General features: G+C 44.0%; 1 protein-coding gene across 4 annotated transcripts in view; it reads left to right on the forward strand.

Moving 5' to 3' along the window:
• The window catches only part of PARD3B (par-3 family cell polarity regulator beta), a 644,857-nt gene that overhangs the window by 47,676 nt on the left and 578,499 nt on the right, over positions 1–18,682 (forward strand). For 3 of the 4 annotated variants that reach the window (XM_038422313.2, XM_043505627.1, XM_038422315.2), the window contains exon 2: positions 1,741–1,842. In XM_038422313.2, the coding sequence (XP_038278241.1) occupies positions 1,741–1,842 (102 nt within the window). Of the gene's footprint in view, positions 1–1,740; positions 1,843–18,682 lie in introns of those variants that run through there. The other variant, XM_043505628.1, reaches the window with a different exon arrangement.

The following is an 18,682-nucleotide window of genomic DNA, read 5'->3' on the forward strand; positions in this document are numbered from 1 at the left end:
TTTGTGTGCGTGTGCGTGTGTGTGCGCGCAAAAAAGGAGGGGAAAATGAAAGGAGCAGAGAAGGTAGGAAGAATGGTGATGAGTGTAGAAGGCAAGAAGAGTCAGGTTGGGCACATAGATCCTGAGAGGTTGGGAGGAAGTTGGAGCAATCAGCTGATGACCTGAGTTGGGAAGTCAGGCCATGTCTACACTACAGGAACTAAACCACGATAGTTAGAGCACCGTAGCTATGCTGGCATAACCCAGAAGGGGGTTTTACTTCAGTGTGGGGATACTACCTCCTTGAGCTATGTTAACAATGACAATAGAAGCATTCTTCTGTCCATCTATCTGCAGCTATATTGGGAGTTAGGTTGGTATTGCTACAGCACTTGAAAATGCTTGCATTTTCCCCAACAATATTTCAAAATTTTCAATGTAGATCAGGCCTCAGTCTGACATTACCAACATCCAAGAGGTTATAGAGGTACAAGGGAAGCCCTGGTTGGACTGCTTCTTTCTCAGCCTGTGATTTTGCTGTTTGGTACCTTATTGATAGATGGTAGCTCTCAGTACTGGTTCCACCCTTTAAAGCAGTTGCTTTTGCTTTTAACTTCCCCACGGTTTTAAAATTGCCCAGTCTTCTAAGATGTGGATTTAATTATGAACTACTTTATTCAAATTCAGTGTGGTAACTTAGGGGTAGAACGGCATAATTTAAGCAGGTTTGTCCTTTTTTTTTTTTTTTTTTTTTAGCCTGCTACAGAGAGGAGTTCCAGGCCCGCACTGTCTGCCAACATTATTGATTTAACTCTGGTTCAGTGCTTAGCCTCAGAAATGACACTTGGAATTCTTTAGTAAGCAATTCCAAACCTCCTTCCATTGAAGTTCATAGAATCTCAGGGTTGGAAGGGACCTCAGGAGGTCATCTAGTCCAACCCCCTGCTCAAAGCAGGACCAATCCCCAATTTTTGCCCTGGATCCCTAAATGGCCCCCTCAAGGATTGAGCTCACAACCCTGGGTTTAGCAGGCCAGTGCTCAAACCACTGAGCTATGCCTCCCCCCAAGTTGATAATTGTGCCATTGGCTTCAGGGGAAGCATTGTGTAGCGTTCTGTTAAAGTTGTGGACGGGAAGGTGCTGTCTTCAGAGGACTGAAACTTTTTGGTTCCTGTTGCGCCATGTCAAATTACATGAGTAAGCTTGCTCATTCACAAACATTGTCTTCTGAATTTTGCCTCAGTGAATCCCATTATCAGTTGTCTCTGAGGGAGAGACTTTTGTAAGCAGAAAATTCTTGGTGGATGGTGTAGGAGAGATGGGGTACGGTATGAGTGTGTGTTTTGCAAAACTATATAAATTTTCCCCCAAGTTGTCAGACAGTACACTTTCTTTAAATTACAGTGGTTTATAGTGATATATCATGGTTTCTTTACATTTCTTTCTTGTAATGTGTAAAATCCTATCTAACCTCATTTACATTTGATAAAGTTTTAAAATGTACAGTAAATTAATGCAGATATACATATTGGACGTTATTCCATTGGTAGTAATCTGACATACAAATAATGTGAATTTTTACCAGTAGATGTTTCTTTGAACTCTTCAACCAGAACTCATCTGTGAAAAATGGAATATTTTGTAAACATCTTTACTAAAGAAGAGAGACGTAAAAATGGAATACAAAAATCTTATTGACTTGATGGTTAAAAAGCTGAAGTTTGGTTTGACAAAATACCTTGTTTTTTTGTTGTTTCGCAGGACCCTGCTTATTGGGTGAACATTCACCACCTCGAGTATACAGATGGGGGGATCCTGGACCCAGATGATGTGCTGGCAGATGTTGTTGAGGACAAAGATAAGGTAGATTAAAAAGGGAGAGGTGGCGGTTGCAGAGTTTGAATTACAATATTGTACTTGCCTTTCCTGTGTACCTTCAATAACCATATGTACTTGCCTGGTACTTGTATACCAAGAGTGTGGTGCAGTATTCAGTAACCTTAAATCAAACACATCTGCCTAGACATGTTGCAGCTATGTTCTTCATTCAGCGCTACTGCAAAAGGAAAATGTATGATCAAAACAGCTGATATATTCACATAAGATTAGTATTTGATTTACAATTCAATCCTTTAATTCAGGACATTTTATGGTTCTCTTGTAGTTTTATGAAACGAGGGTGGTTTTTGATGAGGAGAGGATGTGGAGTTGGATGGGATATTTAATTTTATGCCAGTAAAATTTCTAACTTTTTAAAAATCTCTCTAGAGGAAAGTTTGAGAACCACTCGTGATAGGTCATGGATTAATGTGAAGAACTGCAGCAATTCTATCTTGTAAATCACATAGAATCAATGTGCTTCAGAACAGAACTGAAAGTCTGGGCAGGCCACACCCACTCCAGTACAATCTAGTGTGTGGTTTTTATATGTATTCCCAAAGACCATGGGTGTCCAGCTTGGGAATTCCTGACCCAAGGTATCCGATATGTACATAGAAATAGCTCACCTGAAAATACCTAGTATTGCTGCTTAATTACCTTGGCAGACTAGTGTAGTTTTAAGTGAATTCATCAATAAATTACTTACAGTATATAGTCTGAAGAGTGTAGTTCAGATCTGATTAACATTTCATTATTGTATATGAATTAAAATCTAAACCATAAGAGTATTGATGCCAAAAAAAAATATTAAAGCAGATGTCCAAAAAACTGTTTTCTGTTTACATATTTTTGAAAATGCGAAATTTGGTTTTCCTAGCCTGCAGAAAAAGCCTTTTCAATGTAGGACTTGTGTTCTTATAGAGTCATCTTTTCCCTGACATCAGAAGCACCAATAATGACAGATTGATTCATAGATGGCTAAGCTAATTTTATATCGTGCGTGTGTGTGTGTGTGTGTGTGTGTGTGTGTGTGTGTGTGTGTGAGGGAAAAAATGAGATTAGTGCTTATTGAAAGAAAACTGCTTGACTGTTACAGTTGACTTGCTGCTTGGAATAATTCTAAGGTAGGTTGCTGTGTAACACTACAAAACATACTTTAATATAGTGTTGCAGGCACCGAGTGCCCGAGGCAAGCAACAGCTGGATTCGTTGGCCGGTGTGCATCACCCAATAATCACAACGGGGTGGAGAAGTAGAAAAGTTTATTTGAAGCTTCAAGCAGTACAGGGAGACAATCTCAAATTCTGCACACCAGTGCAAGCAGTTACACATATTTTATACATTCATTCTTTAGCATACTTATCCAATAGCAAGTTGCCCTGAGTATCCATATAGCCAATCCGGTATACCAGCCAGTTCCCTTTTTTCCTCTTATCTATTCCCCCATATATGGAGGAGTTTGTTCAGCATTATCTAACATTCCTGTCCTGCTTGACCTAATCTTGCTCCGGCCAGTCTGCGCCTGCAATACATTGTTGCAAAGTTCTCAGCGTGACTGCTGTGAGTATCTCCGGGCAGAAAAGGGAAGGGGGGGCATCTGGGCCTAGAGCGAGGGGGCTTCATCGACACTCGTGGTCTTCCATCCCCTTGAGTTACCTAGTGGCCATGTCCGGTGTCCCCAACAACCCTCTCCTTTGAGAATACTCAACAGCCTTGTCTCTGAGTTTTCTCTCTTGGGCTCTTATCTTTTTATAAGGGGACTTTGCATAAGCACTTTGTGGTAGCCCTGAAGGGAATGCATTACCATGTTTTTTACAAGGGCTCTGACACATGATATTGCACAACATAACACCATCAGTATGATTAAAACAGGAAGAAAACTTTTCAACAAGAGACTAAATAAACCACCAAGCCAAGATGACAAATCCCAGCCTGAAAACAAGGTTTGCAACCAATCACTCTCGGGGGCAGTGTAGGCAGCCTGTGCTCTGGCTCGGGCATGGGCCTCAGCCTATACTACCTTATCATAAATCTCATAACTGCTGTCATTTACGTAAACACAACATCGGGACCCGACAAGGGCACAAACACCCCCTTGGGATGCCAAAAGGTAGTCCAAGGCCAGCCTGTTTTGGAGGGAATACGTTCTGAGCTGCTGTTACTGTTACTACTGCTGACCCTAGATCACGAATCAAGTCCTCTAATTCTAAGGCTATTTTTTCAAGCACCATTTGAAGCCTTACAATATAGCGGCCTATGCATGCTATGGCTGGCCCGGTAATCAATGGCACAATTCCCAGTATGGAGCACCCTGTAAGCTTTTCAGTTGTGAGGGGATTCTTAGCATTGCCCTCCAAGGCTGCATTGAGTCGCCGCAGGGTCTCTTCTCGTGACTCAACAGAGGTATCTCGGGTATTCCTAATCTTTCCTTTGGGCAGTGTGGTGGTTATTGAAAGATGAGGAACCCCATAATCTATATAACAGCTACCTGTCCAATTGGCTGGCAATACCTTGTAAGCCTTTCGGCCACCTACAAAATAATGACCCTGTAGGGCCCAGTAAGGACTGTTTCTTAGAGGATTCCTGGGATATTTAAGGCCACTTTTCCAAACAATTCATATGCCCCCAGCGGGGCTTCTCATCCTCCCGAATGGGTACAAGGGGGGTATTCCTAATTGTGCCGTTCAAATTGCACTTACCATAAGGACCGCTGCAAACCCACCATTGGCCTGCTATAGTGGAAGTATTAACTGAACGGCAATTTATATTTCCTGACCCTCCTTTTGTGGAAGGATCATTCGTAAGAGTTTACCCAAAAGGGGAGGAACCATTACATCCACACTGCTGACCTGCCCTCTTGGTTTTTATCCAATATCCATCAGCCCACTGTGTAATAACACAGGAGCTCCTTCCCACAGGACGCCTATAGTGATCAGATTGGTTTCGGGTAAAACAGAACACTCCCTCAGTGAGCACTGCAACTGAATACTCCTGATCCTGGTAGGTAGCTTGCTGCAAAGAGATCTTATCCCAGAACGGTGAGTCCGTTTGATTTCTACTTTCCTGCTCTTTGGTGGCAGCTAATTCTGCTAGGGTTAAGGGCAGCATGACAAGGGGCACTCCTGTTCTGGGGGAACGTGGAGTCGGAGCACACACCCAGCAATCAGTTTGTTTTGTTTAAAGTAGCAACATGGTGCGCAAGTAAAACAAAGGAATTATGTTCCCAATATGCACAGTTTAGAAATAACAGCATAGAAAATAACAGGGTTACATGATTAATTATTACCGGGGTCCTACTGGTCCAGGGTTTCCAGTTTTTGAGTGGGCCCATTTTGGCGCTAAGGTGCCCGCTGTTTGTGTCTCTTAAACAGTAACTTTAGCCCGAGATCGTTAGTAGATGAGGAGTCAACGGGGTGGACGGTCCACTGCTCTGCTGGTGAAGGGGTGGGTACTTCCTTCAGACGCGAGTGATGGATCCAGTTCTTTTGTCCTTCAACCTTTGCCACCATATGGGAGTTCAGCAGGACGATATAGGATCCTTTCCATTTTTCCTGGAGAGGCTCGTCTTTCCAGGTTCGAACAAGCACAGAGTCGCCGGGCTGTAAGGAGTGGATGGGAGAGTCCAAGGGAAGAGGCTGGGAGTCTTAGTATACCTATGAAGAGACGAGAACAGCAGACAGGGAACACATATACTGAGACACAAAACCATTACCCAGCTCCCACTCCCCTGACAGAACCGGTGTGCCATTCATAGGCCATACCCTCCCAAACATAATTTCAAACGAACTAAGCCCAAATCTACCCTTTGGGAGAGCACGGATGCGGAGCAGGACGATGGGTAAGGCATCAGGCCATCGCAGGGAGGCTTCTTGGCACACTTTTGAAAGATGTCGTTTAAGGGTCTGATTGGTATGCTCTACTATGCCGCTGGCTTGTGGTCTCCAGGGCGTATGGAGTTTCCAGGGGATCTGCAAGGCATTCGAGATGCTTTGGATGATCTTTGATGTGAAGTGTGTCCCGTTGTCAGATTCCATCCACTGGGGAAGTCCGAAGTGAGGGGAATGACCTCCTTAACAAACTTAAGGGCCACTGTCCTGGCAGTGCAATTGCGGCATGGGAAGGCTTCTGGCCATCCGCTGAATCGATCCACTAAGACAAGGAGATATTTGTACCCTTGGGTCTGAGGAAACTCAGTAAAATCTATTCGCCACACCCATCTGGGGCCCGGAGTGGGTTCCAGAGCAGTGGGTGGCCCTGGGATGTCCTGGTCGGGGGTTATTCTTTTGGCAGACTAAGCAGTCTGCCTGTACCTGGGTAGCCAGGGGTCGGAATCCAGAAGTTATAAAGTATTTTCCCATCAGTTGGATAAGTGCTTCCCTTCCAGCATGATGTAATTTCTGTAACACTGGCTGGATCAGGCTCTTCGGTAGAAGGATCTTCCCTTCCGGGGGAATGGAGCCATCCCTCCTTTCCCTGGAGACAGAGTTTGTCGGTTAGCTGTCTCTCCTCTCCAGAGTACTGGGGGGTCGGAAGCTCCCCCACGGATGGGATAAGGGCATGCATATGGGCATTCTCTGTCTGAGGGGATATCAGGGTGGCAGCATGCTTAGCCTCTCTATCTGCCCCGGAGTTACCCCTGGCCACATCTTGACCTTCCCTTTGATGGGCTTTACAGTGTACCACCGCCACTTCTGAGGGGAGTTGTACGGCTTCTAGGAGCCGGAGGATTTGGGGTCCATACTTGACTGGGGAGCCTTGAGCTGTCAGCATTCCCCTTTGCTTCCATAAGCCAGCATGAGCATGTAGCACTGCAAAGGCGTGAATCGCTAAAAACATTGACCCGCTTTCCTTTTGACAGTTTAAGCGCACGGGTGAGGGCGACTAGTTCAGCCAGCTGGGCAGAGGTCCCAGTGGGCAAACCCTTGGCTTCCACAGTGTCATGGAGGGTTACGACAGCATAACCCGCCCTCCTTTGCCCATCTATCATAGTGCTGCTACCATCAGTATACCACTCATGATCTGCATTTAGGAGGGGTATATCTTTTAAGTCTGGACAGCTAGAGTATTGGGCATCTATGATCTCTAAACAATCATGTTCCTGTTCCTCAGTCTCCGGTAAGAGGGTGACGGGGTTAAGGGAGGGGCAAGACTGTAAGGTGACTTCAGAGTTCTCTAGAAGTTTAGCCTGGTACTTAGCCATCCGAGCCTGGGTGAGCCAAAGGCCTCCCTTTGCATCCAATAAGGCTCGGACCATATGAGGGGTATATATTTGTATTGTCCCTCCCGAAGTTAGTTTCTCAGCTTCAGCCAGTGTCAGGGCTGTGGCTGCAACTGCCCGCAGGCACGCTGGCCATCCCTTTGCCACTTGTTCCAGCTGCTTAGAGAAATAGGCCACAGGAGGTTTCCATGCTCCCAATGACTGTGTGAGCACTCCTAGGGCCACCCCCTTTCGTTCATGTACATACAACTGAAACGGCTTAGTGAGATCCGGGAGGCCCAGAGCCGGAGCTTCCATCAACTTCCTTTTCAAGATTTTAAATGCCTTGTTGGCCTCTGGGGCCTAATAGAAGGGGTCATGATCTGCTCCTTTTACACAATCATACAGGGATCTAGCCCACAGTCCAAATTCCGGGATCCATATCCGACAGAACCCCGCCATGCCCAGGAAGGCTCTGAGGCGTTTACGATTAATGGGAACGGGAACCTGGCAGACAGCCTCCTTCCTCTCACTGAAAAGCTGATGCTCCCCCTCCCTTGTGTGGAACCCCAGGAATTGTACCATCGGGAGAGCAATTTGAGCCTTGCTTCTCGATACCAGATATCCTCGGAGGCCAATAAAATTCAGGAGACCCACAGTGGCTTTGAGGCATGGGGTTAGGCCCACTGTAGCAATTAATAAATCATCTACATATTGAAGAAGAAGAGCCCCCTCCTCATTGTTCCAGCATAGTTGCTTTTTAACCCTTTTTGTGTCCTCCCACTCGAAAGAAAAGATTTCTCGGGACGAGGTATTTACGGGAATAGCGAAGAACGCATCTTTCAAATCAAGGACCGAAAAATGGGTATACTGGCCTCTTACAGAAGCCAGTAAGGTATACGGATTCGGAACCAGGGGGTACAAAGTTTTAACCCGTTCATTAACCGCCCTCAGATCCTGTACCAAGTGATACGTGCCATCAGGTTTTCGTACGGGCAGGATGGGAGTGTTCCAGGCTGACTGGCATTCCCGGAAGATTCCATATGTTAGGAACCGATCTATAGTGTCCCGTAAACCTTCTCTGGCTTTCCTTGCAATTGGATACTGTTTAACTCGCACCGGGCCTTTTCCTGGCAGGAGATGAACCTTAACAGGGACTTGATGGGTAGCTTTTCCTGGGACCCCCGCTGCCCACACTAGAGGGTACACCCGGTCTTCCCACAGGCTCCATTCTGGGGCTTGCATAGCTGAGGGCTCAACTGTAAGGGTCATGATCCATGCATTCTCGGGGGGTAGGGTAAGGGTTATTTCATCTTGAGTAAACTGCAAGGTGGCGCCTAGGTGAGAAGGCAGATCCTATCCCAGCTGAGGCGTCGGGCACTCGGGGAGAGAGAACAGCTTGTGAGATATAGTCCTGTTTCCCAAAGCGCATTCCACTGGGGCATACACTGGGCACTTAGTGCCTCTGCCTGTGATGCCCACCACGGTAAGGGAGTCTGCTACCGGCAACTGAAGGGGTCAATTCACGGCAGTTCGTGCCGCTCCAGAGTCCACTAAAAAGTCTATTTCCAAACTTCCCACCCACATCTTTACTTGGGGTTCTGGGGGCAGGGCAGTCCGTCCCACCGGACACCCCTATTCCTGTTCCTCCATTGCCATCATAGGGGCGCCCCCCCTTCCATTCCTCTCTGGGCACTCATTCTTCCAGTGTCCCTCTTGTCTACACAAGGCACACTGGTTGCGACCCAGTCATCTCTCCTGCGGGCCTGGACGTCTGCGTCCACGGCCCCTTCCTCCCCGGCCACTTCCCGTAGTGCCAGCCTATAGTGCCGCTACCATCATTCTAACTTGCTTTTTCTCCTTTTCTGCCTCCCTTAGACTATAAGCTCGGTTTGTAGTCTCTAAGATTTGTGCCATGGTCATGCCCATTAAATCCTCTTTTTTTCTGTAACTTTCTCTTAATATCAGGGGCTGCTCTGCTTGTGAAAATTCCCTTAATTGCCTCAGTTTCCTGATCATCGGGGTCTGCATTGGTGTTCTGTCGAATAGTGTCCCGAATACGCTGTAGGAAGGCCCCTGGGCTTTCCTTTAGATCCTGCATTACCTCATACGGTTTTGCCCAATTATTATGTCAGACAGCCAAGTGACTGAATCCATGCAAAAGCAACTGCTTATAGGTGGTAAGCCGGGTCATACCTACAGGATCATTTGGGTTCCACCTGGGGTCTACTTGGGGGACCTGCTCATCCGGGTCAGGGACATTATTACGATCCTGGTCGTATCGTCTCTGTGCCTCCTCCCTTGCCTTGGACACGACCTGTTGTCGTTCGACCTCAGACAATAAGGTGCGCAGGAGGACGTTGCAATCATCCCAATCCGGCTTATAGCTGCTAAGGCAGCCTTCAAAAACTGAAATAAACCTACTCAGGTTGGTGGAAAACTCCCCTGCCTGTACTTTGAAAGCAGCCAAATCCATAGGGTTAAAGAGCACATGGGTATAGACCTGCATAATTGTGGCCGGACGCCCTTCCGCACCAGTACGGGAGATTTTAGTTTTGGTAAGTAAAGGATATAAGCCCACTGTAGGGGTCCTATCAGGCAGGGGCATGGGGGCCGAAGGGGACACCGGACCTGCCATCAGTCTGGGGACTAAGATTAGCCACTACCGAACCAGTCGGAGTCAAATTACATCGCTGTGAGACATCTGATGGATTACACAAAGCCAAAAACAAGTGGGCATACAGATGTTCATTCCATTTCCCCATTCGCTGACAGAACAAAAGCAACTAGAGGATCGTATTGTAATTAATTGACCCTCCTGGTGGCCACTGCTCCTGGTCCTCTAGTTGATATTGAGGCCAGTCAACTGTACAATATCGTTTTAATTTATTCTTAGTCATCGGATCCAATCCAAATACCTTCCAATTTGCTAGGATACACTCTAGGGACATACACTGTGCCCTCTCTCCCGAGCTCTGTCCCTGTCCCATGCCTACAGGGTAACTCTGGGCATCCCCAGGCTCAAAACAGAGCAGACAATCCAGATTTCAAAAGGTTCCTACCTTATCTGAAGGACCGGTTCCCCACCGTTGCCCGCAGCACTTCTCCACTTTATCAGGAGCGTTGCATCGATGTGGCCTATGAGGCCGGTTGGGTTATGCCCTTCCGAGGCCCCCGGGAATCACACCGGTGTGCACTGGGTGTTGGTCGGAGTCCTCACCTGCCGGTCCCCGCAAGGGATCTGGGCAAGGCTTGTGTTGTAGCCTCTAGCCCACCCAGGGATGCCAAAAACTGTTGCAGGCACCGAGTGCTCAAGGCAAGCAACAGCTGGATTCGTTGCCCGGTGTGCGTCGCCCAATAATCACAACGGGGTGGAGAAGTAGAAAAGTTTATTTGAAGCTTCAAGCAGTACAGGGAGACAACAATCGCAAATCCTGCACACCAGTGCAAGCAGTTACACATATTTTATACATTCATTCTTTAGCATACTTATCCAATAGCAAGCTGCCCTGAGTATCCATATAGCCAATCCGGTATACCAGCCAGTTTCCCTTTTTCCTCTTATCTGTTCCCCCATATATGGAGGAGTTTGTTCAGCATTATCTAACATTCCTGTCCTGCTTGACCTAATCTTGCTCCGGCCAGTCTGCGCCTGCAATACACTGTTGCAAAGTTCTCAGCGTGACTGCTGTGAGTATCTCCGGGCAGAAAAGGGAAGGGGGGGCATCTGGGCCTAGAGCGAGGGGGCTTCATCGACACTCGTGGTCTTCCATCCCCTTGAGTTACCTAGTGGCCATGCCCGGTGTCTCCAACAATAGGATGACTAACACTACATAATTTTAAAGCTCAGTGTGTACAGAGTGGCAGCAGCAAGGTCTTTGAAGCATTTCATGTCACATTATCTGTATTTCACTAAATTAACAAATGCAAGAAAAAACAGTTCCACTGTGTGTAATTAAAGTTGACATTTGTAATACATTAGATAATTTAGCAGTGGTCTCCCTTGAAATTGTACATTGTTATGAGATCTCATGAGGTTGCCACTGAGATCATGATGGGCCATCTTACCATGAAATCTTGTTTTAAAACAAAACAAAAAAACCCCACAATAGCTCTCATTCAAAAGCAATTAATTTAGATATAATGGCGGGGGTTTGGATAACTCAGGAAATGGTTTTGGAATTTAGACTCTTCACCTGTCACTTTGTTCTTTCTGTAGCTGTGGTAGAAATAAGATTCAGAACAGAAAATGTTGCAGGACTTTTTAAGACGCTTCAAAGAATGACAGGAGAATTATTGTATTTTATGCTCAAATAATTTGTTTCCAAGCATTTGCGTATCATACTTGTCCTGGTTTTATGCTCACACAAATCCAAAGAGCAATGCAGCACCTAAACCCTTCAGTTTGTCTTTCTGAATAATCATTAGAAACTTATTTTTAAATCTGATATTGCTCAGAAGCAACCAGCAGTGCTATTGAGCCCTGCTTCACAAAATTCCCAGGAACATTTTTGTATCAAACCAGGAACAACAATTGGAGGATGATGGCATATATAAATTGCCAAGGAAGAACACAGCAATAATCTGAAGCACAGGGCCCCTGGAATCCTTTTATACTTGGAGTAACAGAACCTCTCTACCACATGGATGCCAGACAAAACGAGAGTCAAGGTCAAATAGCTTAATTTTCAAATGCTACCATCAGGGAAGTGGCAAGCTAAAATAGGACATGTTTGATCTTTTGTCTCTTTGTGGCTTTCTCGCTCATCTAGACTCATTTGTAACTTAAAACAGCAGGCTAGTATTTTGCTGTCAATTAATGGAATACATGGACATTTTTACTGTTTTTATGTATGTACTTGTATATACATTCTCTGAAATGACTTGGGGGAAAAAAGACTAAAGTATGTGTAATTCTAATTACAGCGTATTGGCTTCACAGGCTAATATTTACTAGGCTCTTAAAGATGGAAACTGCAAAACCAGGAAGCATCCAGTTTTTCAAAAGCTAGCTTTTTATCAGTACCCCCTTATTCACCTTAAACTCATAACATTTGAGTGCTATATGGATGCTCCTGTTAACTAATTAATATCCTATTTCAAAATCTCGGATTTCCTACAGTTGGAGGATAAAAGGATTTGTGGGTTGGGGGGTCTTTGTCACCTAGTACGTAGACTGAGGCCTGTGACAGATTCAGTTTCTTATGTGAGGCCTAAGGGATTAAACCTCAGTTCTTCATTGAGTAATGGTTCCTTTTGTATCCCACTGTGGGTTTAAGCATGTGCCCAGAGCAAGAGAATTTGAAAGTAGAGTTTGTTGGTCTGCGCCTTTGCCCTGGCTCTCCTCGTACTTCTGGCTGAGGGGATAAAGGGCAGGGTGAACTGACAGTTTCTCCAGTTACTTCTCACTGCTGCATGTTCTAGGTTGGAACCTACAGTGTTGGTAGCTTTGTCTTCATCCTACAAGATAAGGTTTAGATTTTGCTTTGTAAATAGTTTTAACAGCTTATGTAGTTTAGTGCAGGGGTAGGCAACCTATGGCACGCATGCCAAAGGCGGCACGCGAGCTGATTTTCTGTGGCACTCACATGCTCAGATCCTGGCCACCGGTCTGGGGGGCTCTACATTTTAATTTAATTTTAAATGAAGCTGCTTAAACATTTTAAAAGCCTTATTTACTTTACATACAACAATAGTTTAGTTATATATTATAGACTTGTAGAAAGAGACCTTCTAAAAACGTTAATGTATTACTGGCACGCAAAACCTTAAATTAGAGTGAATAAATGAAGACTCGGCACACCACTTCTGAAAGGTTGCTGACCCCTGGTTTTGTGCTTGGATTGTTTCTTTGGGAGACACCCTCCACCCATCCCCTTGTATCATGTTCAGGTACCTGACTATGCCCAGGACTCCAGGCTTCCAACTCTGTGCTTCTTGCCCATGATCCTTCTTAGTCAGCGATGACCACCAGTGCTGCCTGTACTGGCTTGGGGAAGCCCACATGACGATGAGGTGCAGTATCTGCTGATCATTCTCCAGCTGTACCTGAGAAGAGTGGGAACTTTGTCTCTGGAAACGCCTCATGGAGTAGGCCATGAAGCCTCAATCAGACCCAGGCCAGGGAACCCTCTCTCTATGTGACAATTACTAGGCACTATAGCTAAATACAACTTCCTGAACTATGCCAAGTTTGCTAAGATTACTGACCAGCATCTGCAACAGGACAGCTCCTTTCTAAGCTCTGATAGATCAAGGCAAAGGGATAACCAAGACCGTGCTCCAATCTGCAGCTGACAACTGTTACCTGCTTTAGAGCTATGGTTACTGCCGTTATGTGCACGGAGTCATGTCTCCATGCATCAGGGTTCCCTAGGGAGACCCAGAATACCACTGAGGTCCTCTCCTCTGGTGAATTGCAGCAATTCAACCAGAGTCCCTCCATACCCAATTGATCCTACTTCCAAATTCTCCAGCTCTGGGTGTATAGTGCGCATGCATGTAGCCCACAGTGGAATACAAATAGGGACTACACATCTCGAAGAATCTTCAGTTGCAGATCAGTAACTTCCTCTTATCTAAAGGTTCAATTTTTCTAACCTCTGGTTTATTCAAGATTTTTTTTGTACTCTTCCCACATCTTTTTTTCAGAGCTATTGCATAGTTGAGACTTCCAGTGGGACTCCTGCACTTCATCCTGGTTCTGCAGATCTTCAAAATAACTCTGTGTAATCTTCAAGAGGGTGCTTTGCCAAATTTTTGTTCTCTTCCCTTCCTTAGAGAAATGATGTCACAAGGGGAGAGTGTTGGGAGTTCTGTCTGTTAAGGAAGCCTATATTGAGTTTTTCCTTGGAAAGTTTGTTCCAGGTTCTAACTGCTACACAACCAACATACAGTTTCACACTTTGGATTTGGAATCGGCTTGCAATGTCTTTCTACACTTGAGTGGAGAGAATTGGATATCTTCTTGTTTGTTCATGGGGATCTTAAATGCTTGAAGGGCTCAGTCTCTCTGAATGGACTAATTCATATATATCAAGCATGTAGAACATCTAGTAAGGCTTATGGAGACATCAAAGTGCATTTCAGAAGGTGCTCCTCGAAGGCTTGGGCTGTGAAATCTAGAGTTTCATACAAGGAGACTTGCCATTTGACTATTGGAAGTTTGCAATTACTTCACAAAATGCTACAGTACGACATTCTATCCTTCTATCTACCCAAGGATAGAATGTCAGTACTGTAGCATTTTGTAGATTTCACAGCCCAAGCCTTTGAGGAGCACCTTCTGAAATGCACTTTGATGGAATTAATGCTAATTTCCTTCCTTCCTTAATTTAAATTGAGGGAAGATGGAATGACCAAATGCTGCATTTCTAATTCTAATTTCCATTTTTATATTTCCTATGGGGTTTTGTGGTTTAGGATGTGAAGTTTTTTCCCTTTCTCGGAATTGTTTGGAAGCTACTTCCTATCCATAATATTCAGACAAATGTACAAGAGGGAGAAAATTAGTTCCTTGGACTGTACTTTCTCAAAATGAAGGGCATTCATTGATCTGGGAAGACTCTCTCTGTAAAATAAATGCTGTATATTTGTTAGTTTATTAATTTTTCTAGTAGTTGATGTAATTTCAACTTTGGAAGTCATGTTTTGGGGTCAGGGTATAGTGCTTCAGAAGTTCAGCAAGTGACGATCTGAACAATGGCAGGAGAAGAGTGAAGGAATATGGAGCAACCTAAGTGGCATTGATTTGTGGTTGCATGAGCAAGTCTCCTCCTTGAGTAATATCTAGGGCAGGGAATGTTCTCAATGATAGAAAATCAGAAATATTTATCTGAGAAAACTATGTAAGGAAACTCTCTCTCCAATGAGAAGTTCAGATATAGCCACCGCCACAGAGATTTCCTAATACAAGATGCAATAACTGTACTAAAGAATGAATAATAATCAGTAGAGGGAAAACTGGTATGAATTAAGTACAGTGTTCCTGTGTATGTAGGAAGACGGTGGTAAAATGTATACAAAATATAAGGTGGCTTCTATGCTGGAGGAGAATATGGAGGGCTTGAATGGTAACTGAAGTCTTGCAAACAAACCAGAGAGAGACCAAAGGGAACAATTATCACGAGAGACAAAGCAGATTGAGACCTTCAAAAGGGAGAATATATGGGGGAAAAAAATGTAGGCATGTTGAATCAAGAAAACAATCAAGAAAAACAGCATGTTACATGTTGAAAGAGTAGAGGGAAAATGTTTGTGCAGCTAATTTAATCTTCATATCTATAGTAGGAGTGCTGACTTTGCCAAAATTGTGGCTTGGCAAAGAGTCCAAGTGAGTTCAGTAGCCCAACCAATGATCAAAAATGCAATAAAAGGCAGCCATCAGAAAGAAAGGGGAAAACGGTCCTAATTGGTGGCTCTATGTAGAGGAATGTGACCTGTGACAAGCTTGATGCAGCCAAAGGAAAACAGATGACATGTATTTCTGCCCCTCCCTCCCTGATGCTGCCACAAAATGTGATCAGGGTGCTGGTTGTGCAGCAGAATGATGGGCAGGGTGGGGATGGGAACACTACTGGTAAATTAGGCTAGACTATAAATCAATGTTTGTTTATTTATTGTACTACTGTTGCTCCAAGGAGCTCCACTTGTGGGCCAGGACCCCATTGTGCTAGACACTAGCACAATGGGGTCCTGGCCCACGAGTGGAGCTCCTTGGAGCAACAGTAGTACAATAAGCAGAGAACAACTTCAGGGCTCTCTAGGATTAAAAAAAAACAAAAAAACCCAGGATTGATGCATGTGATTTTTGCTGAAAACTCTCTGCTGAGAGCTGTGAATAAAAAAAGAAGACTGATACTGGAGACCAGTTTATGGATCTGTTAATGACCAAAAAAGTTTCTTCTTTATAACTTGCTAGTCATTCTTCACCCACTACACTTTGTCTTTTTTATTTATGTATTTATTTTCAGGTAGGGAATGAAAAATTTATTTGTCTGGATGAGCTTAATGATCAACTAACAAATGATATTTGACTTATTTGAGCTGTGAGGAATGGTAAGAGGAACATCCTTTTGCGATAAACTTAACATAGCCCTTATCTTAGTACCAACTCACTGGTAGAGCTGCTGCCTTTGGATCCCAGGTTCCCAACCATAATTCTGATTTGCAGTAATAGGCAGTACATGTATGCAGGCATGTCCCAGAACTTTTGGTTTGTCTAATTCAGTTTTAGTGACTGGCAATTACCAGTGTCATAGCTGGCTATCTAATGATTTTCTGAGAGGATAAATCTCATTTTTAATTGGATAAGAAACATAGTTCTAAAATGTTCTTGAAGTCTGTCTTGCACTATGTGTATTAGTTTATTTGTTCACCTCGCTTCCTAAGATTCATAGGTCTTTAAGGTCAGAAGGGACCATTAGATCCAGTCTGACCTCCTGTATAACAGAGGCTAAAAAATTTCACCCAGTTACTACTTTACTGAGCTTGTTAATTAAGTACTTGTATAGGAGAGAAAATGTATTTTAGTTTAAAAAAAATGAAGACCTAAATGTAGGTTATACATGTAAATTCAGACAAAATAATTTGTCTGCAAGCAAAATCATGTATTCAAGTAATAATTTTATAAAAAGGAAAATTTGCTATATTGCATGGAGTAATGCCAGGGTTTTCCATGCTGAAGAGCAGAGAGTGATTTTAATATAGCTATTAAATGGAAAGTGGTTTACAAAGTTAACTCTAGTTGCAAAGAAAAGGCTTCTCTATCCCAGTGCACCAACAATGAATGTTTACCAAAAAAGCATACTCTGTGTACCTCTAGTGGGATCCATATGGACGTGCTTACAGATAAGGAGACTGCTTAGCATGGATTCATTTGCTTTCTGAATATTTCTGAACTGCAGAATATTTTTAGGCTGTTTAAAACTCATTTAATTAGAATCTAGGGAGACTTAGCACTGGAATCCGAAGATGAATGTTTACATGTATTAAGCATGTAGACAGATTTTTTTGTGAGCAAGTTCTATTGTGGTATGTTAAATTATCAAAGCAAAGGAAACACTTTTTTCATAGTATCCCCTGAAAAAAAGAAAATCAGTTTGTAATCAATTTAAAAGATGCCTAAAAGTCCCGATACAGGAGCTCTTCAGCTTACAACAATCATTTTGGTTAACAAGTTATATTTCACATTTTTCAAACTTCATATAGGGGAGAATTATTGTGGGTTTTTAAAAGTGTAGAATAAAAGTTTTTTAAAAATAACAAGCATTAAAAATTAACCCTTTTTAAAACTTGGAAAAAAATTTCAGCCACTTCTAATGTGAAAGTAGAAGATATTGCTGAACTTCAAGATTCAGACTGGGTTTTTTGGGGGGCATGCTTATGCATTATAATTCTTGTTTTGGTGTGGTGTGTTGTGTTTTTTTTTAAACCAGAAGTTGCTAACAATCTATATCAAAATGGACTGAATCCTCAAATACAAGCTCTTATTTCCCAAGGTTGGAAGTTTTACTTACTAGGCGATAGCACTTTCTTTCAAATGTTAAGTGCTTGACAGCCTTCTGGAACTGCCAGGAGTTTGGGTTCAGTGTCCCCTCCTCCTCCATAAACTACCAAGGGATCTGGGATAGGGCCCAGAGACTGGGGAGGCTCAGCTGCCTTTGGCAGCTAACAGGGAAAGATAGAGGGAGGAGTATGGATTTGGGAAAATAGGAACATAGAGGGGGGCTAAGTGAAGTCTGGAGCTAGGCTCTGGCCTGTGGGTAGACCCATCAAGTCAGGAGCCTATCCTAGCTGTTCCTTGAAAAACTGCTGTCCCAGTAAAGAGAGCTTTAATACTCTTTTCAAACTTTCTGTGGGAAGCATCCTTTTATTGGAGCTGGGATGCTGTTCCTCTTGGTTTGGGTTCAGGTATCTCTATCCCCACCTATTGCCAAGTAATTTGCTCCTAATGCAGCCTTTGCTTTACACAACTCAATCCCTCTCCAGCTACTGTCTAGCTTAGTGGCTGTCTAAGGAGCTCCCGGTGAAATGGATCACTTAATGGTGGTAGCATTGCTTTCCTCGTGGGTGCTTCAGGAGCTGGCCTCTCCAATCTTTTTTTGGAGGACCTTTTCAGCCTGCTGTTTGGGACCATCACCATTCGCTGTGATGCATGAGAGTCTAGAATAGACATGCACATTCCCCTTCCCTGATTAGATATTGGGGCAGGTGGTTGTTCCGGTGAGGAAGATGCTGAGACAGAGACTTTAAGAAAGGCACAGTCAATGAGGACGACAGGAAGATCCCACTATTTACTTAGGTTGATCTTTTAAGTCTACATTTGTAGAGCCCTTATGGACGGAGGGGAAGATCTGCTTCTTACAGGACTGAAAGAAAAGGAGTACTTGTGGCAACTTAGAGACTAACAAATTTATTGGAGCATAAGCTTTCGTGAGCTACGGGTGCCACAAGTACTCCTTTTCTTTTTGCGAATACAGACTAACACGGCTGCTACTCTGAAACCTGTTACAGGACTGAGGGACTGAGCTGTAAGAATTACAAGGTGCAATTATATTTCCTCCAGAAGGTATTCTACAAGTAGAATAGGCCCATTCTTTCTCTCTGGCCTTGTGTACGAGTCCC

Source organism: Dermochelys coriacea, chromosome 11, assembly GCF_009764565.3.
Source record: "Dermochelys coriacea isolate rDerCor1 chromosome 11, rDerCor1.pri.v4, whole genome shotgun sequence".
NCBI lineage: Eukaryota > Metazoa > Chordata > Testudines > Dermochelyidae > Dermochelys > Dermochelys coriacea.